General features: G+C 42.7%; 1 protein-coding gene across 5 annotated transcripts; it reads left to right on the top strand.

Annotated features, from left to right (window-relative positions):
• The first annotated feature begins 143 nt into the window (after window positions 1–143).
• Window positions 144–25,969, top strand: SRSF4 (serine and arginine rich splicing factor 4). Of its 5 annotated transcripts, XM_040229799.1 has the most exons (8): window positions 254–491; window positions 10,873–11,056; window positions 11,719–11,883; window positions 16,347–16,489; window positions 17,375–17,487; window positions 20,352–20,566; window positions 24,100–24,189; window positions 24,449–25,969. In XM_040229799.1, exons 3-8 carry the CDS (start codon window positions 11,819–11,821, stop codon window positions 25,260–25,262), a joined length of 1,440 nt encoding a protein of 479 aa, XP_040085733.1. In that variant the 5' UTR covers window positions 254–491; window positions 10,873–11,056; window positions 11,719–11,818; the 3' UTR covers window positions 25,263–25,969. The 5 variants fall into 5 exon arrangements, with proteins under 5 accessions (XP_040085731.1, XP_040085733.1, XP_040085735.1 ...); XM_040229801.1 differs by lacking the exons at window positions 10,873–11,056; window positions 11,719–11,883 and adding an exon at window positions 16,809–16,957 and having other exon boundaries at window positions 258–491; XM_040229797.1 differs by lacking the exons at window positions 10,873–11,056; window positions 11,719–11,883 and having other exon boundaries at window positions 144–491.
• The last annotated feature ends 1,496 nt before the right edge of the window (window positions 25,970–27,465 follow it).

Below are 27,465 nucleotides of genomic sequence, written 5' to 3'. Positions count from 1 at the left end.
CCAGCGAGCTACGCTGCGCGCCAAGCTCGCGAGAGAACGTGCTGGGGGGATTGAAGGCCCAGCACCCGCCCGCACCGCCTGTCGATCACCTGGCCCCGCCCCGCGCCGGCGCGCCCCCGGGCAGGCCCCGCCCCCGTCCCTGGCCGGGCGGGAAGCGAACGTGCTCTCTCCCTCCCGTTACCCTCCGCCTGCGGGGAGGCGGGAGGCGCGTGCTCGCGAGCTGCGTGCTCGCGTACGTCACCGGGTTCGGCTACGTCCGTCCCGCCGCCCGCCCGTTGCCGCCGCCGCCGCCGCCGCCGCCGCCGCCGCCGCCGCGCTCTCGCTTCGCCGGCCGCCGCCTAAGGGGGGCTGGGGCCGGGCCAAGTAGCCGCCGCCGTTGCCGGGATGCCACGGGTGTACATCGGCCGCCTGAGCTACCAGGCCCGGGAGCGCGATGTGGAGCGCTTCTTTAAGGGCTATGGGAAGATCCTGGAGGTGGATCTGAAGAACGGGTGAGGAGGACTGAAGAGGGGCCTGCCATGTGGGAACGGGGCCCCCGGCGGTGGCGGGAGGCCATGGGGACGGGAGAGGGACGCCTGCCCCACTAGGAGCTGCTACCGGCCATCTCCGGCTCCGCCATAGTAGCGGCGCCTCGGGGGCGCGGGTAGGCCCCAGTTCCCACTGCGCCTGCGCGGGTGGGGGTGGCGGAGGGATAATGGGAGCGATGGTGAGCCGCTGAGTGGGACGGGGGGGGAGGAAAACCCGAGTGGGATTGGGGCTGCGGGCGGGAGGGCACACAGCTCCAGGGCGGCCTGGGTTTTTCCTTCTCGGGCCCTGGGACCGGGGCCTGGTTCGTCTCCAGCAGAGACCAACCTTTCCCGCTCTGAGGGCTGCTGGAAACAGATTTCCTGCTTCCTTTTCACCTCTTACCCAGTTTTATTGGATTAGATGGTCACAGCGCATCTCTCCCAGGGACGGGAGCTCTGAAGGGACACCCCCCCCCCCGCCTTCTTTTTTTTAGATTTGCCATGTGCTATTCTTTTTGGGGGCGGGAGACTCTGGTTTGAATAGTCTAGGGACGGTTTCAAAAGTATCGACTTGCGGTTCTGAAAGCCTTCACCGTTCCCTCTACAAGGGTAAATTAAAAGTCTTAGCCAGCTATCCTTTAAGACTGCGTACAGTTTCCATGCTGGGGTTTCCGTCCCTCAGCTTGCCAGGAAATTGCTCTGAGGTTGTCGAATTTGTTGGAGAATAGTGGCCACCATGAGTAGTCAACTCGTTGATGTAGACGGAGACCTACAGTTAGAAAATTGCTGACTTCCTATACGGCTATGGTCTGTTACTTGTATTCTGATCTATCTTGGTAGAGCAGGGCCCACAGGAGCTACAAGTTTCACGGATAACAGATGAGTCAGGACTGGAGAAGATATTCAACAGGGAAAACTGAGAACCAGGAAATGTTAGGTAGGACTTCAAAGACACGGATATTAAAAAAAGGAGTAGGGGAAATATTTTAGGGTACTAAACCTTGGATGTTAGAAGAACTCTTGGCTGCCGCCCCCCCCCCCTTTAAGACCTGCTCTGCAACAGGTCTGACATGACTAGAGTTTATTCCCCAAAGTAATACTAGCAGCTGACGCTTGAGAGGTTTATGACGTTTTAATTGAACATTGGAGAAAATCGGAAGCTAGAATGTACTCAAACTGTTGGCTGGGTTTAAAAAGTCATTTCAAATTGATTGTTAGGAAGAATCACCTTCTTATTAAGGGAAATGTCCTCCATCAGGTGTTCGTTATGAATGCTAATTTTTTTCAAAGTAGAAGGCTTAGGACATTCTTCATTTTGTACATTAGAGCTTTCAGCTCTTAAATTGGGCAGGGGGTTGTCACTGTGATAAATATGTGTCTGAATGATTAAGTTCAAACTCCCAGTTTTCTTCGGAGCCCAACCAAGTTGACAGAATAATTAAATTTTGGGGAAAGCATGGGTTTTGAAAGCAGACAGGCCTGGGTCAAACCTGTCTTCACTACTTACTTTCTATGAACAAGTGACTTCTCTGAGTCTGAGTTTCCTCATCCACCAGGAAAAGGAAGATTAGAGATAAGAATTGTAAAGCATTTGGCTTATAGCTGTAAATGGTGTTTATAATCAAAGGGATCTGTCCATGATCATAAGGAGACAGCTTGTTATGTGTTTAGTAACATGAAAGCGTATTTGGTTAGGTCTGTTCTCTAAGGTTACTGAAGTGATAGCAAGAAATGATGTTGATACTAATGAGAAAATAACTGATGGAAACTAATTAATGAAACAAATATGTTGATAACAACCAAGATGTCTGTTGATGTGCTAAATGAAGGAAGGAATCAGAAAAACAATTCCATTCTTGAGTAAATTGAGTGCCTACATTTGAATTAAGAAATGCTTGCTCTCTGTTTAAACTCAGAGAGTGAAACTTGGAGTGGTTTGTTTGAAATAGGCTTTGAAGTATGGATTGCCGGCGTCTTGAAGTGAAGTGTCTGGGAATAGTGTATGTCCTAACTGGTGATGGTTGAATGAGGAAGAATTTTGAAATATAGTAAACAGCCTAGCTTGTATGAGTCTCACAAATGATCTAGAAGTTTAAAAACATAAATCAGAAACAACTATAAGGTTTTACACTAAACATTCAAAATCACGTGCTCTGGAGGGAACAATTGAGCAACCTGAGAAATGGTGATATAAGAGGAAGAACTACTGCTACTTCCAGGACCATATGTACATGGGTCTCTAAGGGGAACTATTCATTTTTGCAGTTGTGCAGCTAAACCATGGTATGGATGAAATCTGCGGTTGAAAGTCAAAGGAATGAGGGATGGGAAGTCATTCTAGGGATTTGAAGGCAAGTGTGACAGACACCAAACTGGTCACCTCCTGGAAGCATTCAGGAATCATTGCAGGGGAAAATGACTTCTGAACAAAGTAGGTAGATGTATTTCAAACACAAATTGACTGGATTAGATGGCAGTAGTGCAGAGGAGTTTAAAAGGATGGCATAATTTAGCAACATATGTAAATTTATAGTCCTGAAAACTTAGGAAGCATAATAGAGCTCCTTGAGAATCATTTTTAACACATCTGGATTGTGATTATTAGTATCTCTGAGACTGAAAAGCAGAATTTGGATGGTTAGGGCTTTGAAGATTGCTGAAGAGTTGGAAATTTGTAGAAGTGAGATTTATCGGTAGACAGTAGATAAGTTGAGCTGAAGGACTGTGGGTCAAGTTCAGAATTAAATAGGCATAACGCAATGGTAAAAATAGAAAGTTTGACCAAACCAGGAAGCAGATGAACTCTCCAGAGGAGATTCAGTATCCAGGAGAGCATTTTATGGACCCTCCTGGGATCAGGAGAAGGGAGATGTATACAGGAGTGCATTGCCTGCTTTTATTGTACCAGGTAAGCCTAATCTAGATTGCCTTTGTTTTAGAGGACTCCTGGAAAGATGGTTCAGTTTGGGACCACGAACACGTGCTGTAAATCCCCTACGACCATGTAGGCCTCTCCAGACCCCCTCTGGTCTCCTTCCTCTGTCTGTGCCACACTGACCCCAGCAGGAGTGCTGGGGACCAGGGGTCAAGGGAGCGACAATATTAGCACCTGTTAGAGCCTTCCAGCCCTGTGGTAACTTTTGCTGTCTTTGATTATTTGTGAATTTTGTGAACTTTCTTTTTTGTTAGTCACTTTTTTCTTTTTTCATGTAAAATGCAGATGGTTTTTTTTAATCCAGTATTCTGCCACACAATGTTGTAGTCTTGCTCATAGATCTTTATATTTTAATTTTTTCCATATTTTAGTTAGTGAATGAGACAGATCATATCCTAGGATTATTTTATTTGCCTAGTAGCTGGACAGGTAAACCCCCAAACCATTGAGGAGTTGGGGGGGGGTTGGTTTTTTTAGTTGGTTAAATGTGTGAATTAAAACTCTCCAGGGAAACTTCGCTATAAATTTCAAAACCTGTGTTTCATATTACAGTGAAACTGTGAACAGCCAGAATTTTCAGAGGTGTAATTGGATTTTCGTGATATCTAAGTATTACCAAGAAGTTTTTTGTTTTCACCGTTTGCTTAAAATTCCTTCAAGTAGAAGATACCTTAGTTAATTTTTTAAATGTATTAAGGCTTCAGTGAGTTGCATCGTTTTCCTGTTAGTCCCTGAGCACTGTAGGACATTGTTAGGCCTGAGATACTGGGATAGAATCTCTGCCAACCCCAGAACCTACACAGGGATGTTCTCTTTTGACTAAATCCTTAATGAGAGCTTGTTTTTCGTCTTGTTTTTTAAAGAGGCAATAAGGAAAATATAATTGAATTTGAAGTTATTGGTTTCTGGCTAATTGAACTATTAGTTTATTATTAAAAACGCATTCTTGGGAATTCCCTGGCAGTCCAGTGGTTAGGACTCAGCGCTTTCACTGCTGAGGGCCTGGGTTCAGTCCCTGGTCAGGGAACTAAGATCCTGCAAGCTGTGAGGCATGCCCCACCCCCATCCCCAGAAAAAAAGCCCATACTTAATTTGTATGACATTTCAAAATACTGTTTTATTTCTGGATAAAAATTTTTCATATTGTACAATTTTTAAAATATGGAGGACAAAAAATTAAAAATGACACTGTCTGCACTTAGACTTTGCCTTTTCTTGCATGCACTTCTTCAGCCTCCTCACCTCCCTTTTTCACAAACTTGGATTCATACTCTTAGGTTCTGTTTTGTAACCTGCTGCTACCTAAGTCTGATCCTCTTCTTTGTCATTGAGTGATCTCCTGCAGCCTAGTTCTTAAGTGCTAGGTAGTATTCCCACATGTAAATACTGTTCAGTATAATGTACATAAGCAAAACCACGTTGTACAACAAGGTGATTGTCTTTGGTCTTCCACTGTTTTGTACATATATAAATATCTTCCATATAAATATGGCAAATATCCTTTGTGTAAATCTTAGGGCAGATTCCTGAAAATGGACTTTGGAGACAGAGTGTATACCATTGTCCCTCAGTATACTCACAGGATTGGTTCTGGGATCCGTTGCAGAGACCCAAGTCTATTAATGCCTAGGTCCCATAGTCCACTCCCCACACCCACAAGTTCAGTCAGCCACAGATGTGAAGAACTGACTATACACGTTTTGAACTTTGGCTACCTTTTGGTTTCCATATTTATTTATTTATGTTTTCACTTGCCGTATTTAAGAGTTCCTAGTTTTCTGAACTTACTCTTTACCATAATGTTTTAATATTACGACTTTTTAAATTAGAATATCTAAATATATGTGTTAGGAAGTTATCTTGCAGCCTTTAAGCCTTATCCATTTAGCTTACCAAGCATAACAGATTGAAGAACTTTTTTTAAAAAGTAACTTTTTGACTTAATGTTGAATAAATACAGAAATAAATATGAAAATAAATACAGGTTCATTGTAGATAATTTAGACAATACCAAAAGCATAAAGTAGAAGTTATCATTAATAACCCTTTTAACATAGACAAGGTTTTATGTGCAATTTTATGTCCCTCTTTGTATGCTTAATTTTTCTCACATATTTTATTCTGTTACATTAAAGTCTTTCACATAAACATCATTTAGTGGCTACCTAAAATCCATTCTATGGCTGAATCATGCTTTACCCAAGCATTCTTCCTAGGTTGTGTCTAAATTCTTGCTGTTGTGTGTAACCTTGTGATGGATGTCATGTGTATAAAACTTTGTTTACATTTTTAATCATTCCTTAGAACAGGTTCTATGAAATAAAATGCATGTCACAGCAGGCGTGAATACTTTGAAAGCTCTCCATGGGTATAGCCAAATAAGTGTCCAGCAAAGCTACGCCAGTTACACTTGTATCAGCAGTGCATGGGCACACCCATCACGGCAGCTCATCAGCACTGAGCAGTTGTGTTGTTTAAAGTCTTTGTTAGTTTACCAGGTGAAATGGTTTCAAGTGTCTTACCAAGAGCTTTTCTTAAACGAATAAGAAATCATGAAAAAACAAGACTGTGGATTAAGTAGCATTCTGTCACTGTTTTGTTTGTAATGTAACTATTACAAATGTGACCAAGTTGTTTTTGTACCGAAGTCAACATACCTCCAAAAATATATATATTAAGTATATATATATATATATTTTTTTTTTCCCTTAAGCCGTGGGTAATTTTTAAATTTCTGTCTTTTTAAAAAGTCAGTGCCAAGAAATCATACCATGCTGTGATTTGACCAAATGTTACCTACCACCTTAAACTGCCCTGGCTTGAGACTTCCACTCCTTGTTCCTGCTTTCCCAATCAGTTTGTGAAAAGAATTGACATCTTCTATAGTAATCTGTCCAAGACATCTTAAATCTCTATTCTCACTTTAATAGCTTGCTCCTCCTTTCCTGATTGAGGTATCAAATGAATACAAGGGGCCACGTGAAATGTTCTTCCCTTCTTAAAAGGTAGGCACAGGATGTAAACTAGATAAAATGTGGTTTGGGCTCCCGGGATTTTTTTATTCTTCCAAGTAGCCTAAACAGAAGATTGTATTTTGAGTTCCTCAGAAGAAGGATGCTCAAAGCATCTGAGAGAATACTCTTGGGGATAGTATTTATGAATTTATAAGTTAACACTGAGATTTTAAAATGAACAAGTGTCATGTCTAGTTTGTACTGACAGGGAAACTGAGGCACAGGAATTTAGAGTGACTGGTCCAAGGTCACAAAATGAGTTATTAACAACTCTGGAAGCTGAAGATCTTCTTTATGCACATAGCAGATACAACATGGGCTGTGTAAGTCAAAGCTGCTCTCACGCTGTTCCAGATGGTTCAGTCCTGTCCTTTGGGGCCTTGCCTCCAGGGTGAGAACATAGTTCGGGTTCCACCGCCAGAAGTCCGTAGTCTCTCTGCACCAGCTTCCAGCAGACCGACAAGTTACTGCCCAAAGTGAGATAGGGGGTCTGTTTTGTTTTAATGACATTGGCCCTGGGCAGAGACTGCTCCTGATTCTCCTCAGGCTACTGTTTGAAGAGCTAAAGGGTGGTGTCAGCTCGGTGATGGCTGAGACCCAGGGTAGGATTTTGTGCAGGTATAAGGCGTTGTTGTGTTGTCATTGCTAGGGCTGGTCTTGGAGTATCCTGGAGGTGAGGGGTGGTTTGTGCCCTGGATTTGCATGCCTGTGTTTTGAGGAAGTGCCCTACATGACTTTTGCTGTATGTGGAGATGAAAGTCTAGAGGTCCTGGAACGGCACCTCTGGATTCCTGAAGAAGCACTCAGGACCCTTCGCCAGGGTCCCCAACCATGTCTTGTTCCTGGATGCCAGAGGCAGGCCTTCATGAACACCGGTCTCCAAGACCCAGGGTGTGTGGGAGGACTGGAGGGAAAGAGGTGAGCAGGAGGCTCTAGCAAGGGGTTCAGGAACCACAGACCAGATGAACTGACTTTGAGAAAAATTACTTCATGTGGATGAACTGAAGCTATTGATCCATTAATGTTTAAGGAATGTGAAACATGCATTAAAATATTAAGTGAATTAAATAATTTTCATGGGAAAGGCATCTCCAGGGTAGCATGGGGAGTGGCATCTTTAACCCAAAACAGAGACTGTGAGGCGGTTATGAGGGACGTGGAAAGAGCCAAGATGGTCCCAAGAGGCATAACCTCTCAGAGGCTTTAACGTCTGTTACCCTGCTTGTAGTGTCGTTTAGAGGTAAGTACAAACTGGTTTTGTTTGTAGCTTTGCTGTGGATCCAGATAGTGTTGTCTGCTGAGTGTACACCTTTGTTTCATTAACTGCAAGTAACAGTGATTCTATCTTACATTCCAAGAGTTTTATTCTAAATCAGCAGTACGACTTTCATCTCTTTGAGTTCTTTTAAACTGTTTTTAATTTGTGATCGAGTCTTCATGAACTTCAAGTGTGTCATCAGAGAATAAAGTTAGTCTCTCAAGTCGTGTCCGACTTTCTGTGACCCCATGAACTATACAGTCTGTGGAATTCTCCAGGCTAGAATACTGGAGTGGTAGCCTTTCCCTTCTCCAGGGGATCTTCCCAACCCAGGGGTCAAACCCAGGTCTCCTGCATTACAGGCGGATTGTTTACCAGCTGAGCCACAAGCGAGGGACAAGAACACTGGAGCGGGTAGCCTGTCCCTTCCCCAGTGGATCTTCCTGACCCAGGAATCAAACTGGCGTCTCCTGCATCACAGGCGGATTCTTTACCAACTGAGCTGTCAGGGAAGCCCCATCAGAGAATTGTTGACCTCTTTTGAGACTTCTTAATTTCATTTACCCCTAATGTTGATAAGTGTCAGGAAATTGAAATGGATGCAGGTGTGATTGTGTTTACCCTCCCTCCTTTAAGGAAAGCAGCCCTGTTGACCTTAAAGGTCACAGTCATACATTTCATTATGACAGAGGGGTTATGGTTGTGATAGATTGATCCACAAACTATTTACAAGTATGTTGCTTTCTAGGGGTAGTCCCATTTTATAGGTACGAATATGGGAACTGCATAGTGAAAGTGAATTTTCTTAGTTCGTTTTTGAAATAGTTTGGATAGTTGAAAAAAATGGTAAATAAGCGCATCGACCGGTTGCACAGTAAAACTAGATTTGAATTTCGTTATAGATTCCCCTCTTCCTCCTGCTTTCTGAAGGAATTTTGTATTATCACTTAGTTTTTAGAATAATGAGTATTTCTGTTCTCTTTTCCTCACTCCAGTATGTGAATATTCCCTCAGAGAAGGGCTGGTGTCTTCTTAATGACTATCATCTTTCTGTATATTCGTTGACTGGTGTTGAAATTTTGATAATTGACATATAGGTTTGGTTCCACTAGTAGCTTAGAGAATGTTCACAACTTACCAGTATTAGTGCACATCAGATGCAGAAATGATATTCCTTGTCATTTAATATTTCTCATAAGATGTTAATATTCATGTGGGCGTTAGTCTTCCACAACACATAATTTGATGTAGCTGGTTTTCTGTGCTAGAGCTTATATTTCTCAAAATGTTTGCTCTATGGAGCACTTCTTTGCACTGGCATGGAGACAGTAGAGCATGGCGATGGAGTGTTGATTTTAGGTGAGGACCTAGGTCTAAAGGACCCCAGATACTGGGTAGCCTTTATTTAACTGTTCTAAGTCTTCATTTCTTCATCTGTGAAATTATCAGGAAAGCTCGGAGTTGTAAACATTATTATAGGGGATAATATATTATTATATGAAAAGGGAAAGAGGTGGGCTAGAATAGTCATGTTAATAGTGGTTTGGAAAAAAAAAAAACATCAGTGGTTTGGAGTTAAATTATAGATTCCTGTCATCTGCAGAGTATTTTTCTAGTTGCTGCTATAATCATTGTTTAATTAAAAGTCTGTAAACCTTATCATATTCTTTGATTTCTGGTCTGTTTTTTTCCCCCACCATTCATGCTTATATTTTTTGGTCCCAGTCACCATTCCTTACAAAACTAATTAAATGCATCTTTAAGTACATGATACTGTCAATGTCCATTCACATTTACCACCTCTAGGCCCAACTTTCCATCATCTCTATGCTGGTCTAGTTTTTGCTGAGCCTTAAAACCAAAGACCGATTCCAGGGGTTAATATGGGGCCTCCAGAATGGGGACTGCACAGAATAATCTTATTTTTCCTCTATTCTTCTAGTCTGTTATGTTCTGAACCCACACATGTTTTCGGAAGGACCAGATGGCTGACACTGGCTAATGGGAACCAAAAGAGGAGTGAAAGTAACCTGGTTGTCACATACCCCAAGCTTAGAGGTTCTTCACCTTCCCTAACATCAATTTCTTTTTTGCTCTGGAGAATTTACCTGACTGTATCAAAAAAAATGTTAATACAGCCTGGCTTATCTGAGATTAGATTATCAAGCCAAGCAGCAGCATTTGTTGAATTTGAAAGAATTATACTCAGGACTGTGGGAGAGAAGAAACACCTGCCTTTACAAAGGCAGTGTGACCTTGTGGCTAAGAGCTTGGGTTTTGGAGTCAGATGGACCTGGGTTCTAGTCCAGCTGTGCTGCCTAGGAACTCCTTGACTGTGCAAATTGCCTAACGTCTCCCAGCTTCATCTTCTCATTGCAAAATGGGGGTAATGGTAGTGCATTCTTCACATATCATATGAAGAATGAATGAAATATTATAGATGAAGTATTTACTTGTGCCAGGCACTATTTAGATACTAGCGTTTGTTAAAGAGCTCATAATCAAATGAGAAGATAAGCACAAAGGAAAAAGAACAAGGCTTGACATTTTTTACTGTTTCAATTATATTTTAATACTGAAAGAAATAATGTGAGACCTAGTCAATTCTGCCTTGATTAAAACTTAATTCCATTATATTCTGTTAAATCTGGTGGAAAAGAAAAAAGAACAAGGCTTGAAAGGTCACCAAAACATCATGTAAAACAAAAAATTGAATAGAAGTGCTGATGCGAGTTTCTGGGACTCTCGGAAGAGAATTCTCATGTCTACAGAAGACGGTGGCTCTGATTCACCTTGTGTAATCAAGGCATTTCAGAGTTAGAGAATGGATCAACAAAGATCTTTAGGAGTCAGTATAGACCTCTGAGCCAAAGAATGATACAGCAGCTGGCTTTCCCTGCTACATGTAAACAGACAAGTTGACTAAGTAAAAGTAGCCACATTCTAGAGCGAAGTGAGGTGAGACCCTACTTGTCTGCCAGAGAGGAAGAGAGCACCCTGAGAGCCCAGCAGAGGGAGCACACTATGGAGCGAGGCAGTGCACTGAGGGGTCACCGGGGGAGGCAGGCAGGGGCGATGATGACAGGGTGGTTAGGAGTGAATCTGACGGTCGGGGGACCGAGAAGAGAGGAATCATGAGGTAGGTTTTCTTCTTTGAAGGTGGGGAAAGATCAAGTGCAGACTGAGATGTGGCCAGCGTTTGCAGACCAGGAATCCACACCAGCTCTAAGCAGAGAGCTCTTGGTGTGCGGGAACTGCCAGTGTGCCGACGTGAAAAGAGCCCCAGACTGGGTACTGGTGAGCCCTGAAGTCGCACCCCAGCTCTGCCACTCAGTGAGCACGGGTAAGTCATCCACCTTCCACGGGTGGCCGTGATGGCCCTCCCTCCTCGGAGGCTAAAGAGAGGGAGGCCGGAATGCCCAGAGCAGCCTCCTTCCTGTCTCAGGATAGAAAGGATCTCAGGAACCCACTTTGTGTGGTAGCAGCTCCTAGCAGTGGGTTACATACAACCCCCAGTTACTGGGGTCGCCAAATTGCAACCATAATCTGTGACCCAGGGCAGTGAATGGGACATTGGTCAATTTTACTTTGAGGGCCTGACCACTGCTTCCCTGGAATTTTGCAGACTTTTGATATTGGGGATAATAACACAATTGTCACAAGCTTTCTGAGTTGGCCTCACCTGAGCACTAGAGAGTTGGTTGCAGAAGTGCCTATCTGCAGTTTTCCCAGCACTTTATGCAGAGAGCAAGAATTTCTGTTTTTTTATTACAGTCCTGTCTGTGTGCCCCTTTTGCACCTCGTAACACAAACTGACTGGAGCATAGGACCAACACTGAGTGCTTTGAAAGAGAGCTGTTTTGATTCCTGTTCACTGAATGCCATTTCTTTCAGGGTAGATTTAAGGGCTGTGCCCTTAAAGTACATTGCTTTTGACCCTAGTTTCAGGGTTCAAGCCACCCCATGGGTTAACTTCAACAGATGAAAATTTTTCCTTGGCTACAGCAACATCCCTAATCCTGACCAGCCATGGAGAGGTTCGGTTCTTGCCAGTGAATGTGGGAATGGCTCACCACATTGGGAAAACAAAACTCACATCCTGCTGATGTTGGCTGAGGACTGTCATGTCCACATACAAAGAAAAGCATGTGGCACAGTTTTAGGACAAAGGTGAGCAGAGATCCACCGTGGAAAGGGGCAAATTTTTCTTATAGAGTGAACATCCAAGGCGTGCCCCGCGGTAAGCAGCGCTGGCGGGTGAGGGCAGGCACACGCATGGAGGCTTGCTTCCCCTCGCCCCTCGGCCCCACTCCCCGTCAGTCAGCTGGTGGTGCACACCCCCTCAGTCATCCCCATTCAGGGAAGGTGTTTGGAAGACAGAGGTGGCCCTAAGCCCTCCCTAGAGGGGTAAGGCAGACTCCCCATCCTCTTCAGTACGACATACAGAGTGGTATTGGGGACCACTGGTGTAGGTTATTAGGATCAGGGGATATGCAGCAATATCCCCACCTCGGGTGGTCATTTTTCTTAGGTGAAAAACTGATCAACTTTTCGAAAACTGAAGTCTTGGAGTACTTCAGTTTTAAAAGCATGTCATTCCAGCTCTAGCATTTCAGAGTTCTGACTGACAGTCTGAGCAGTCCGTTAGCTGTTGAATGGGGAAGACCCAAGCATTGGCAGTGATGTCAGAATGGATTGAGGTTTAGAACAGCCCACGTAACTCAGAGGCTTTTGTAGTGTCCCGATCACCTGTTAATATTCAGTAAGAATCACTTTTCTTAGAAAATGGCAGGGATTCCTCTTCCTTCATTTTTTGACTAAATTTGTCAGGATTAAACATATTCTAGAGGAGAACAGTTTGGGAAAAGGCAGTTGTAAAAGAACTCTGAAGAATTTTTCTTTTAATCGGAAAGATTTGCATTTAATAGGTAGGCCAGGCTTTTCCTTCTTTTACACAGGCATAGAGAGAGAGGGCAGATGTAACATCTGAGAGTCAAGCCAGAGGAGGCATACTGGTGGGGTTTTGGTTTGTGTTTTTATCAGTGCCTGCCTTAGAGGGATTTTATAATCTGTCATAGGTTCATTCTCCCAAATTCCTTCATCTTCATTCTCATATTAGAGTTACTGAAAGATGGTCATTTGGAAGGATGTCTTCAGCTAGAATTAAGAAATTTATCTGCTAGGTTGTGACCATAAGTCTGTGTACAGGTCACTTTAGCGGTATGTCTGAGTACACGCATGCCAGCTCATAGAGTCCATGCATGCATGTGTGTATTTTGTATCCCTACTTTGGCAAAGAATTCAAGAGGAGAGTACTTCAGGGGAGAGGAGATCAGTTTCATGGGTTGTTTTTTTTTTTTTTTTTTTTCTGCAAAGCACAAAGGAATTTTAAGATCTGTTTAGAAAGATTCTCTGATGTTACCAGGGAGAGCTTTACTTTCTTAAAGGCACAAAAATTTAATTCAGAGACAAACTATTTAAATAAAACTAAAATTTTGTCCCATCGTTAAGCCAGAGGAGGACTAACTTTATCATACTTTTGATGTTAGGAGAAACCTGAGAGATACGTAGTATAGCTCCCTAGGATTCAGAGAAATAAAATTATTTTAATGTGCTTTCAGAATTGGTTTGCAGTGGAACCCCTACTAAAATCCAGGCCAGTTCCTGCTGCTCCAGTCTTAATGGCGTTCTGAAGTCAGGCTGCAGTCTGAACATCTGTTTTAATTGTTAAATGTAGTGTGCCTCAGTTTCCTCGTCTGTAAAACAGATAACGGCACCTGGTTCTTGGGTACTGTATTTATTAAATAAGTAACGTTTAGTACATAGAAGTTACTTAATAAATATTAAGTACCATTTTTTTGTTGCTATCTAGTCTTCTGCCTGATTTGGGGAACTCATTCACTCCACTTAGTGAGGTCATCCTTTCGGTAAAACGGACCTACACGAACAGTGATATGGTGGAAGCAACCACACACTGATCTGATCTTTGCTTAGAGAACAGGAATCATACCAGGCATGGTGTATGGTGCAGGAGGATATTTTGCTTCGTCTTCCAGGCCCACCCAGCAAGTCATTGACAGAGAGGAGTGACAGTCAGGTCCTGATTTAATCATTGGACTGGACTTTGGCATTAAAACATTACAGATAGATTTTGTGGCTTTTCACAGAGTGGTAGCAAAGATTTTTCTGTGGGATAAATTATATCTTAAGTCAGCTGTTTTAATAAGTGGATAAGATATCCCCAAAATGTGGCTACTAAGTAATCTGCTCGCTCGGACTTCTTAGAAATGTAGTAAATACTAGCGAAGAGCTGCAGGGGTCATTTTCTTCTGACGACACAGATCGCTGCAACTCAGGAAAGTTTTACTAGGAAGATGTGCCTTGCGTCAGCCTCAGCTGCAGAGGAAGGTTGATCACTGAGCATTGTTGTTGTTGTTATCTTTTTTTAGATAACTGTGCCTCCACGTAGCAGATTGTCATCTTCCCTCAGAGGGCAGGATGAGCTCTTAGTGTGCACAGGGTGATCCTGGAGTCTGGGAGGGTGCTCTGCCACGGGGTTCTGACCTAAGCCTCGCTTGTCAACACGCATCTGGCTTTCTATTGCAGGTTACTTGCAGGGCTTGGGGTCTTGCATTCTCTGACTCCCAAGTGGTTGTAAACCCTAATTGTTTTGAAGAAAACAGGTGTTCTGTGATGTCTTTATATGATCCTCGAAAGTCAGCCATAGTCCTTCTGACATCACATCAAATGAATTAAGGGCATTGAATGGTGCTGAGCCAGTGAGAGGGGGGAGGCCACTTCATCATGCCCGTGTTGGATGTTTTCTCTCATCCCTCTGTACTTGGCATCTGGGCAAGTTGGCAAAGCAGACCTGTGACCAGTCTTGGCAGTTCAATTAAGCAGTGTACTTCCGGGGGCAAGGAGGTGTTTGATTATCTATTTAGAAATAAACCAAAGTAGAAAAAATTTTTTAATTAGCTCTTTAATTTTGTCTCTAAAAGTAATAGTGTAGCTTTCCTGAAGACCCACTCTACTTGGGAAAAGACAGCTAGCTGCAGTGTATTTTATCTTTTAGAGATTTTTTATGATCATAAAGCACTTTTTAACATAGTAAATTACTGATTTGGAGAGGTTTTACTTGCTGTATCAACTGTGACAGTCATGGTCAAAACCATTCTTACTAAGCTGCTGGGCAGTTCAGCTCATGGAAGGGTGAACCTCACTTTAAAGTCTCCATAATCCATAAGCTGAGCCAGGTGTTTTCTGAATTCTGTTCCTGCAGAACGTTTCCCATTAAACACTGGGTGTTTCTGTGTTGCTTTTCTTTAATGGAATTGAGCTTCAGTGATTCTTGAGGTTTGAATGCCACTCACAGACATTTCAGCATAACAAAGTTTTTAGCTGTATATTGTCACCTTGAGAGACTCTTTAGTAAAGGAAGATGTCCTCAGTTTTGGTTCTCTTAACATGTTGCTGAGTATAGCATTACCTGCTAAAGAAAGTGGAATAATTTTGATCAGGCTGGATGAACTTTCGGCAGGTCTTATAACTTGTTTTTAGTTTCAGTAGGTTTAAACCCAGAGGAACACCAGTCAGTGTCTGTGTACATAGCTCTGTTAAAAGTTTAAAGGTGTTGATTGTAATTTGTATGATTAAGATGGTTTTGGTTTTTCAGTATAGGCAGTTCTCACAAAGCTAGACTTTTCACAGCTACATCAGACCAAACTAAGTTTATTGATAATATAGTTTATAGGGCGTTTGTTTGACTTTGCTTATAAATATCTTACAAATTTTGCATTTTGGTTTTATAAGTTTTTCCCTTCAACACGCATTAATAGGATTGGGATAGGGGGTTGTTTTCTTTTGGATCTATGTTAAACCACCAAAAACCTGTTTGTTTGCTGGGAAATTCCTAGCAGTACTATGTAAAAGAAGTTTGCACAGTTGTATATAGATTTTAGAGAATTTTAGCCTACCTATAAAGCTCATGGAAGTGAATTTGGAATATCATGAAGAAGAGAATAGCTCCAAATTTTTTTCATTGGTAGTTTTTAGAATAGTCAATTCACCTGTGACTTGTTTAAGTGGAGAAAAGGGGACTTTAAAAGCTTTTTTCTTTCACTGAGGAGAATTAAATACTTTTTTTTTTTTTAACTTGGTTTATTACTTCAAGCATGATCTAACAGTTAAGACACAGTGCCTGAATGTAGGTCTAACTACTCTCTAAGATACTACTTTGAGGCTAAAGCTAAAAAGATGAGTTTTTACCATGAGTTGAAAGAGCAAATATTCAATCTTGTAGGGTTACATATTTTAATACCTTATACCAAGCATCCCTGTGGAGGTCTTTGCAGTTGCCACCAGCTACTTGGGGAACAGAAGAAATGATCTCTGTATATTTAGGCAGCCTCCTACTAGAAATACAGGAGTCAACCTTGAGAAGTCTCCCTGCCCTTTTGCGTGCCCATGGACACAAAACTGAATGGTTTCAGCTAAAGGGAAGAGAAAGCTGAGCCGTAGTTTGCCAGACCTGCCTAACCTTTGCTGAGCATGAACCTCAATGCTTTCTCTTTAATGTTAGTGAAACTGGTGTCAGAATGGTACCAACCCGGATTGTGTTTGCTCTTTTCTAGATATGGGTTTGTGGAGTTTGATGATCTGCGAGATGCAGATGATGCTGTTTATGAACTGAATGGCAAAGACCTTTGTGGTGAGCGAGTAATTGTTGAGCATGCCCGCGGCCCACGACGAGATGGCAGTTACGGTTCTGGACGCAGTAAGCATTTAAAAGGCATTTGTATCGGTGACATGCCTCTGTTATTAAATGTTAATTTTTAAATTAATTAATTGATTAATGTTACATTAAAATGTATTGATTATTTAAGCCATTTGATTTATAAATTATGTATCTTTTTAAATGTAAAATTGTAAATAAACATCTTTAATAATGTTTAATTTTAATTAATGACATAAATTTCTTGTTTTAATACTTTATAAACATGTTTAATGATGTGTGTTTGTGTTGTTGTTTTTTTTCTCTGTAATGCAATTGTTTAACATAGATTTAACAAAGACCTCAATGTTTTAATTAAAAGAATCCTTTGAGGCTAAGATGACTGCCTGTTCCATTTGCTGACCTTGGGTTACCTTTCCATGCGTGGCTCTTTGAACCATTGTGGCCCTTGGCTGACCAAAAACAGGAAGCCATGTGACGACCGCAACCTTTCCCCATTAGACCTGGGTGGTGAGGATCCCAAGGGTTAGACACAGATGAGATTAAACTGAAATAGGTGCCTGAAAACTTTTTTTTTCCATATAAAATATTCACAAAAACTTTAATCACTGTGAGTAACACCAGTAACCAATTTAGTAATTTGGTTACTTATTTCTAAATTGTTAATAATTTGTAATTTATGCATGTTAATTTTAAATATAAGTATTAATGAATGTATATACTTACAACTTTGTAAATTAAATTAAATTTTCCTGTTAGCTGATTGCTTATTTTAATCTAGATTAGAATTAAGGGTGGGGATGGAGTTAAAATATATATATTCTTTGGGGTGGGGGTAGATGGTGTATTTAATAAGGGGAATGTGTGCTGTGTTGTTTTTTCTTTTTCCTCCACTGAAGTAATCTCATCTATTTGAACCTTCCAAAGGTGGATATGGTTATAGAAGAAGTGGCCGAGATAAATATGGCCCTCCTACACGCACAGAATACAGACTTATTGTGGAGAATTTGTCAAGTCGGTGCAGCTGGCAAGACCTAAAGGTTTGGGCCCTGTTAACCTTCTGGGATACAGTTGGGCAGGAGTTAAGGTTGGGAAAGAGGTCATTTTATACAGGCCCAGGCACACCGAGAAAGCTTTCCCAAAGTATCTGAAAATTTTCTGATGAAAGTTTCCACAGGAACACAATCAGAATCTCACTATCCTGTATGTTACAGGACCAGCATGCCAGGGACAGCCTATGTTAATGAAGCTTGCTCTGTGGAGAATGTTACAGAGAGATTACAGTGTAGTTTTGCCCTAATGAAAGAAAAAATTACAACTAACCGTGTTTCCTGCAATATTAGTTGTAATATGCAAGTTTGTGTCAGCTTCCAACATAGAGCCTCACTGGTGAAAATAACTATCTGACCCATGTTCTTTTCTAAGATTTGTTTTTCATCGAATTTGTTTACTTCCGTTATTTTTTTTGGCCACAGGGCTTGTGGGATCTTAGTTCCCCTATTCCTGCTGAGGATCGAACCTAGGCCCACAGCAGTGAAAGCTCGGAGTCTTAAGCACTGGACAGCCAGGGAATTCCCTATCCTGAACAAGTTTTAATCTCAAAAGGGAAAAAACCTTATTGAGTAGTGTCTTAACCTGAATGGTCTTAGGAGGGCAAATGTAAAGGAGGATTGGAGTTTCCTATCTCACTTCTTATTAAACAAGTCATCTCTAGCAAAATGAGTGAGTATACTTAGGTTCAGCAAAACACAGTTAGGAATCCTTCACATTCAGGTAGTCTTAACGTATCAGTGCTTTTACATCTTTTTTTTTAACTGCTCTTAACAGTCTTTAGCTAACAAAGATGAAATACAGGAAATGTTAGTTCACAGTTGGTCTTAGCAGAAGAGCTGGGATTAAAACATATGCTGGTATTTTTTTCTAGCACACTGTTGGTTGTCAGTATTACAGCAGGCCCTTACTCATTGTCTGCCAGCAAGACTGTGTTCCCCGAAGAAATGACTCCAGTATTCTGAGAATTAAGAATTGAATATTATGAATTAAAACTAGAAAGACTTTAAAATTTGGGGTTAAAATGGAGCCTAGCCAACATCCTCAGTTGGTATTATGCTTCCATGCTCTTGGCAATTTAACTCAGGAGAGGAGAGCAGTTGAGTTGATTTCCTAGGAAGTCAAGGGAGCCTTCAGAGCAGGACTTAGGAGCCCACCTGCCTGGGTGGATTCCCAGCTCTGCCACTTACTGGTTATTTTACTTAAGTAACTTACTTTCCTCTTGTGCCTCATACTCCTGAACTATAAAATAGGATTAATATTCACATCTGTTGACAAAAAAACTAATGCATTTTTATATGAAAAATTGGAATGGTTCCAGGCACAATAAATGCTAGCTATTAACCAAGAAAATGCAAAATAAGCGAAAGGAATACTGTCGGTTTTTAAAATGTGTAAATGCATGCTACCCACTGGTGATGTTGAGATGAACTACAGAGAATTGGTTGTTTCACCCACAGTGTGGGTGGTACTAAGAATTTACGTTCTGAAGTCTGGATGTTATGTTCAGATCCCAGCTCCTTCGCGTAATATTAATACCTGAATGATCTTGAACAGTTTGCTTAATATCTCTTGTATTTCATTTTCCTGTAAAATGAGAGTAATGATTGTATCTACCTCGTGACTGTGTATAGGACTGCATTAATTAAATCCTACTTATCAAACAACAGTCAATATGTTAGGAGCTGTTATTAACAGTTTGGAAGTATGGCAAGATCTCAACTTGCCCAGGACAGTCCCAGGTGTGGCATAACGTAATAACATTTTCCTTACTCTTTAAGATGTGTGCCAGTTTGGATGATAAATCATTGATATATGGGCCTTGTGCCTTTTGCCCAGAATCACCACTCCTGCAAATAATTCAGTTAAAGAAATTTTTGTATGAAGATGTTCATTGCTAGATTATGAATAGTAGCAAAAGACTATATGTAAAACCTAGAAGTCCCAACAGTTAGGAAGTATTGGACACAATAATTATGAAGAATGTAGGCTATGTTAAGACATGTATATGTTTTATGACACTGAGCAAAGGAATAGTTATCAAACAGCATATATTCAGTGTTGGTAACTTTGTAAAATATGGAGAGGAAAGCAATAACAAAAACAAATTGCTATGGGATATTTATGTATTGATTCCACAGATACTTATTTTGGGGTATATATTATGTATGAACAAACATGGGGAAATTGGCCACAATACCCTAAGTTTTAAATTTATCCAGATTTCGTTCTCTTTTTAAACACTAATCACATCTCCTGTGTTCATCTGGCATGTTGGTTGTATTCTCTCCAGCTAACCAATTGCATTATAGTAAGTCCTCAGAGAGAATGAGCAGAGAGCCTTACAGTAGTCATTGCAGAAGCCAGGGCTGGACAACACTGTTGTCTTCTTGTCTTTACTAATCCATTATGATTTTGTTTACATTTTACCTTAGATATTTATCAACAACTATATGTGTTTTCAATAAGAATTTATAATGAAATGTAAAAGACTTGACTTAAATGTAGTAACTTGAGTTTCTAAAGCTTCTGTAATCAGAGAACCTACCACTAAAATAATTGGGAAATGGTGGCTAACTAAAAAATTTTATATTCAATTGTAAAATTTATATTCAAAACAGTTTAAAGGAACAGTTAAATATTTATTATCTCTACTACCCACCTAATGTCTGATGCTTTAAAGAACCTCAGTAAATAGTTGGTGTGTAGCTGGAAATACTTAAGGTCAACTTCATTCTGAGAAACCTGGCATTTCTTCTTAAAGGCAAGGGAAAACTTTCATGTTGATGATTGTGTTAGGTATTTTCATAAAATGTGTCTTAACCTGTTCTGGGATTTTGTTTTTTTTTTTTAGGATTATATGCGTCAGGCAGGAGAAGTGACTTATGCAGATGCCCACAAGGGACGCAAAAATGAAGGGGTGATTGAATTTGTGTCTTACTCTGATATGAAAAGAGCTTTGGAAAAGTTAGATGGAACGGAAGTCAATGGCAGAAAAATCAGATTAGTTGAAGACAAGCCTGGCTCCAGAAGACGCAGGTCCTACTCCAGGAGCCGGAGTCACTCAAGGTACTGTTGATGTCTTCAAGTGTTAGAGCTTGCTGTAAATTCATTAATGAACATGTGTTGTTTAGTCGCTAAGTCGTGTCCTGCTCTTTGTGACCCCATGGACTGTAGCCCACCAGGCTCCTCTGTCCATGGGATTTCCCAGGCAAGAATACGGGAGTGGGTTGCCACTTCCTTCTCCAAGGGATCCTCCCAACCCAGGGGTCAAACTTGAATCTCCTGCATTGCAAGTGGATTCTTTACCATTGACCCATCTGGGAAGCCCCAAAGAGCACATAGATAATCCATTTTCATTGTCCTGTGGAAGTCTTCAGTACTGTGGTTCTATCTGCTTCAATAACTCAGAACTTTGACCTGAACATTTATTTGTAAAACTCTTGAACACTTTTGTCATGAGTACAAATAGAAGTAAAGTCCTTTCTCTGAGGCAGGTATCAGTGACCTCCTTTCACATTTATTCCTGAGTCCCCTAGATTATACCATTACTGGGGGCCACATGACCACTGGCCCATTGGCTGCTCTCCCAGATATTCCAGCTATTCAGGAACGGAGACTTTGTCTTATTCAACAGCTGCTCTGCAGATGGACCAGACACTTGTAAATAAGACAGATACGGTCCACGCTCTCATGAATCTCAGTCTAGTGGAGATGACTGGCATAGCAAATAATTACCATCGTGCTCAGGATGTTAAAGGAAAAGTATACAGCCCCCCTCTGAAGAACTGGCAGAGGCTTCCCTGAGAACATGTCATAGAAACTGAGCCCTAAAGGCTATGTTGGACATGATGGGCAAAGAGAGGGGATAATGCCTTTTAGGCAGGGAAGACAGTGTGTTTTGAAGGCCCTGCTGGGGGAATGGACAAAGCAGAGGAGAGCAGCTTGTGAGGAGATAGCAGAGAGCCGGTTCCTGCTGAGCCACAGGCCGGATTGAGGGTTAAGAGCAGTGGGAAGGCATTAATCTAAGCCTTCCAGGTTTTGTTATTTTGTTTTTTAACTTTTTATTATGGAAAATATTAAATATATAAAACATCAGAGAAAATATGAACCTCAGCCCCCTTAAACTTATTGCCCATCCAGCTTCAACACTTTTTATTTTGCCAGTCTTGCTGCATCACCCCCTCCTGCAACACTGCTCGAAGGCAAGTCTAGAAATGCTGTCATTCCGTCTATAAGTACTTTAGTGGGTATCTAGCCTTTTAAATAAAATAATGAAGCCACATCACAACAACACATCTGTGTTCACCTTTCCCCAGGTGCCTCAAATACATGTGTATATTTGTAGTTGGTTCATATTAGAATCCCAGTAGGTCTACACACTGCAATCAAATAACATGTGTCTCAGTTCTTTAAATCACAACTATCTCCTTCACCCTCCTTATTCTCCATGCATTTAGTTGTGGTAGAAACGGTGTTCCGTTTTGAAGATTTTCCACAGTTGAAAGTTTGCAGATTGTATTTTTCTGGTGGTGTAGACACATCCCTCTATCTTATCCCCTGTGTTTCCCATAATGTTGTAGTTAGATCTTGAGGGCACTTAGAGTAAGGCCAGGATTTTAGCGGGTGCTTTGTACTTCTGTTGCATCCCTTGTGTGGGGTCTGGATATCTCACTTTGAATGATGATAACATTTATCGGCGTGAGCCACCCATTATACAGTTCTGCAGCAACAGTCCACCCCACGGTGTCAGTGTCTGCTGATAGTCATTGCCTCAAACCATTCAATAGCAGTTGTAGCATGATGACTGTCTAATTTTCTCATTCTTTGTGCATTTAAAGACCTTAGTTCTGTGAGGGATGATTTCCCTCTTATACCCTTTTGCTACCACCCTAACAAAATATTTGTATAAGAAAAGGAAAATCAAAGTTGATATTTTTATTTACCAGTTTCCAGAATATTGAATGTGCCCAGCAACACCCACAAGTGGTGATGAGGTGGTTTGGCATCATTTTGAATAAATTATTGGATCTTTGTATATTTAGTGTTTGATGCATTGCAGTCAATTTTTTATTGACTCAAACTATTCTGTCTTTGGTCATTGGAAGCCCTTCAAGCTGGCTTCTCTGTCTTTTGGTTTTGTTTGATTTCTCTGTGAATGTGCTTTACTATTTACCCAAATTTTTCATTACAGCATTTTTAAACATTAAATGTTGACAGAATAGTTCATGAGCATTCATGCCCTCCCTGTAGCTTCAACAGTACTGAAAGTTTGCCTTTCTCTATGTTTATAGACACACCCTATGCATTTATTTTGCTGTACCATTTAAAGAGAAGTTGTAGAAATTGACACTTCACCCCTAACTACTTAATAATATGTCTCCAAGAATGAGATTAACCACACTTACATTTTTTTACCTAACAACGTTCATGGTGATTCCATAAAGTCATCTAATGTCCAGGTCATATTCAGGTCTCCCCAGTTGTTCATTGATGGCCTTGGAGCTGTGCTTTCTCCTGGCCAGGATTGATCCAGTCATGTGTTGCAAGGAATTGTTGGGTCTCTTCAGTCTGAAGTAGTCTGCCTGTATCATTCCCCGCCCCCACCCCACGACGTTTACTTTTCTTAGTCTCTTTTTTTAAAATACTGCCCCACATTCTGAATTTATGTTTTCTTTTTATATTGTTGAACTTATACTTTATTCCCTGAACTTCCATAAACTGGAAGTTAGGTCTAGAGGGGTGTGGTTGAGATACAGATTAAGTATTTTGAGCAGTTCTTTCATAGATAATAGTGTCCAGAAATCTTTGAAAGTCTCTGTCATGGTGATAAGTCCCATCTTTGCTTTTCCTGCAAAAGAATTGGTCATTTTCCCCAAGGAACCCTGGTTGCTTTTGGTAGGCAACAATAGAGTCTACAGTCTTGGTACTAAAGGTTTTTTAAACTTGAAGTGTGCAGTTGACCCTTGAACAAGTGGGGGTGGGGGCGCCTGCCATTCATATACAGAGTTCCCACACCCATGGATCCCACCAGCTGCAGACTGTGTAGTGTTGCAGACCACACTTACTGAAGAGAACCCCACGTGTAAGTGGACCCGTGCAGCTCAAACTCACGCTCTTCGAGAGTCGACTGTGGATCTCAGCGAATTGCATGACTAGGTGGAAGGCAGGAGTGTGTGCAGGAAGGCCAGTGAGGGGTCTTTGTGGGAGCAGGAGAGTGGTGGTGGCTTGCAGGGGGCGGCCGACTTAGTTAAGTGGAGAAGATTAAGAGGAGAGTCGCCAGTGCAGAAGAGGGTGAAGGAGGGAGACAAGTCCAGGATGGCTGTGGTTTCTGGTGTCAGGAGCTGGTGAAGCATGGTGGCATAAGTGGGAGTAAGGAAGAAACCCGACAAAACAGCAGGTGTGGGGGAGACGGGCGTTCGGTTTTGGAGGAGTGTCTGCAGGTGACTATCTCTGGGCCCAGAGCGTGGGAGAGACTTCGCTTTCAACTTCATGTCTGGAAACTGTCAGGGTCATGCATGTTTGATTGAAAAGATGTCTTAATTGACTTTTCACTCAGTGTTTTGTCAGCAAGTATTAAAAATACATATTTGCTCCCCTAGGTCTCGCTCTCGAAGCAGACACTCTCGTAAGAGCAGAAGCCGGAGCGGCAGCAGCAAAAGCAGTCATTCTAAGAGCAGATCCAGGTCCAGGTAGGCGTTCCTGGGATTCATGCAGGGCCCACCTGCACCTAGCCCCGCTTTGATGGTCACTGTGTTCCCAGCCTTCCCTCACCCCAGTTTTCTTAGCTCTAGGACTGCAGTCGTTGGGGTTCGGAAGGCAGTCCTGGGCCAGAACGAGCCGGGCCTTCTCTTGTGGGGCAGAGCTCCACAGGTAGCTGTAGTCCGTCTCCTCTGACGGGGCCTGAGGTTTGAAGTCCCACGCAGCGACCCTGTCCCCCTGTCTCACCAGGTCAGGCTCCCGTTCCCGGAGCAAGAGCCGCAGCCGCAGCCAGAGCCGCAGCCGCAGCAAGAAGGAAAAGAGCCGCAGCCCCAGTAAGGACAAGAGCCGCAGCCGCAGCCGCAGCGCCGACAAGCACCGCAGCAAGAGCAAAGACCCGGTGGAGGAGAAGGTGCAGAACAGCGACCGCACCGGCAAGTCCAAGAGCCGCAGCCCCAGCCGGCACAAGAGCAAGAGCCGCAGCCGCAGTCAGGAGAGGGGCGCGGAAGAGGCGCGGGGCAGCGCGAGCAGGAGCCGAAGCAAGGAGAAGAGCCTGCGCAAGAGCCGCAGCCGCAGCCAAGGGGGCAGCCGCAGCCGGAGCCGCAGCAAAAGCAAGGACAAGAGGAAGGGGAGGAAGAGGAGCCGGGAGGAGAGCCGCAGCCGCAGCCGCAGCCACAGCAAGAGCGAGAGGAGCCGGAAACGGGGCGGCAAGCGAGACAGCAAGTCGGGCAGCAGCGGCGGGAGCAGCAGCAGCAAGAAGAAGAAGAAGGAAGACGCGGACCGCTCGCAGTCCAGGTCGCGCTCCCGCTCAGGCTCCAAGGAGCGGGAGCGTGCCAAGTCTGAGTCCGGCCAGAGGGAAGGCCGAGGGGAGGGTGAGGATGCCGGCGCCAATCAGGAGACCCGGTCCAGGTCGAGGTCCAATTCCAAATCAAAACCAAACCTTCCGTCAGAATCACGCTCCAGATCAAAGTCCGCCTCAAAAACCCGGTCTCGGTCCAAGTCTCGGTCCAGGTCTGGGTCCAGATCGCCTTCCCGATCTAGATCCAGGTCTCACTCGAGGTCCTAACTGGCTGCGGCCACAGCTGGAACTCCCCGAGATGTCTTTTTGTACATGTTTGGTAGCCGTAGCACAAGTGATTGGAGTAGAACATACGTCACTACTGTACATTTTTAATTCCCCTAATGGTGTGTCTACAGTTGTTAAATCTAAGTGCTTCCTCTCCATAAAGCCTCCTGGGCCCAGGCCTTCCTGCTCGACTGAAAACAATCTTCTCTTTGAAAACCCCTTTTACTCATGGCCCACGGTAGAATATCCAAAATGCCTTGGCTTTCAGGCCTGGCCTTTCCTACAGGGAGCTCAGAACCTGGATGGCTTTAAGGCTGGAATGATGTCATAGGTAGGTATGGTGAGTTCAGCCATTTTGCCCTTGAATTGATGCCCTTTGATGTATGCCATTTAGTGAAAGTGCTAAGTCTTAAGTTTCCTACCACTTTGGTTTCATATTTTTGGACTTAACAAAGTTGTGAATAGCAAGCACAGTCAAGGAAAATTGATACCTGCAGTAACCCATAGGAAATAAACTGTAGAGTTCCATATTCTGGTATTGTGATTATATTGTTTTATATTAAAAAAAGAAAAGAAAAGAATTTTTTTTAATTTTATTTTTCCCCGTCTTGCAAAGTATAGTGACCCCTGTTTCCATTAAATTTGAATAAAGACTATTTTTGCTTGACAAAATTTCATGGTGCTTGAATTAAAGTTGTGTTTCCTGATCTTTCTTGATATCTTTTTCTTAGCATAAAAAGTTCATGGTATAATTGCTGTTTTGTTCCTTGAGATCACCCACGGGTAGGAACCCAACACTTTGCCTGAAGGATTTTTCTCACCCAACAGAATATGGTCACATTTCCTGGAAATTTATAATTCCTTCCTCTCAAGACACTTAGAGCCAAGCTGATGAGAAGAGAATCAGTTTGGCAACTCAGCATCACTGGATGAGCTCTGAACAGAGTTGTCTCTTCTGTGCCATTTGTTGAGGGTCTTGGCCGTGATCCATCTGAAGCATAGTACATCGTCTTAGAATTGGGCTTAATCAGAACCGGAAGAAAAGCCATTCAGGAATTTTGTCCCATTTGTCCTCTGCATCACTTGTCTGACCCGTCTCTAGAGGAGCTTCCAGAGATACAGTCTGGCCTCCACCCTTGAGGGGCTGTAGAAAGGCATCCGTCAAAGCTGGAGGGCCTGTGTGCCTCTGCACCGAGCTTGGGAGGAGAGCACCACTTTGCAGACTGCTGCCTGTGCATGCACTGGGGGCTGTTCCTAGGCTTAAAATACTGCCCTGGGCCTATTAGAGACCACACCCTCTACGACTCACAGAGAAGACCCCGTCAGTGTTTCTTGCCCTCCTGGAGTTTGGTTGCAAGTGGTAAATACCACTGGGGTAAAGCAGGCACTCGGAGAAGGGAGTTGGAACTTCGCCTAGCTTCAGAGACGTCCGAGAAGGAGACAGCCCTGAGGCTGAAACTTTGGAGACGGTGAGTGGGGTCGGAGGCCTTCTTAACTGAAGGAAATGGCTGTGAGCAAAGCCATGCAGCTGGGAAAGCATTGTGTGGGGCACACAGTGTGGACTTCTGTCATGGGGAATAAGAGGAGGAGGTTTGTCAAAGTGGATCAGGTCAGAGGACTTGTAAATATGTGGGGGAGGAACTAGGCCTTTGGGGAATGTAGAAGATGCTTGAATAGAGAAGGCAGGTTGTAGAGCGGTGCTGCTGGAAGGTGGGCCTGAGGGCTTTCCCTGCAATCCTGTGTCATCCTGACAGTGAGGGCTCCGGCCATAGACCTCCCGGTGCCTCAGGTCTCAGGTTGGCCTCCAGTTGTCGTTCAGTCACTAAGTCGTGTCCCAACTCTGTGACTCCAGTAGATGGCAAGGATTCAACATCCCTTAATTTTATCCCTGTAAGGTTGTGAACATCTGTTTGAGGGGGTTTTTTCCTCCAAATTTAAATCTTTTTAAGCCTAATTTTAAAAAACATCCCAATTTTACAATCTCTAACAACTTTCTTTCCCCAAATTATCATTGTTCATACTTTTAAACAGTTATGTTGTGTTCATATAATGAACTTTGTCATGATGTCCACCCACCCCCAGCAACTGCTAGGTTAACATTGGTAGCTTCCATAGAAGACCAATCTCTGTTTTTGCAACTGCTGTGGTTAAATTTAAATTGCTCTGTCACTTCATCAAGACTCAAAGGCATGCCTGGGAGTGC

Source organism: Oryx dammah, unplaced genomic scaffold (genome assembly GCF_014754425.2).
Source record: "Oryx dammah isolate SB20612 unplaced genomic scaffold, SCBI_Odam_1.1 HiC_scaffold_27, whole genome shotgun sequence".
NCBI classification, from domain to species: domain Eukaryota; kingdom Metazoa; phylum Chordata; class Mammalia; order Artiodactyla; family Bovidae; genus Oryx; species Oryx dammah.
The sequence above is the reverse complement of the archived record's forward strand: the minus strand, read 5'-3'. Positions and strand labels throughout refer to the sequence as shown.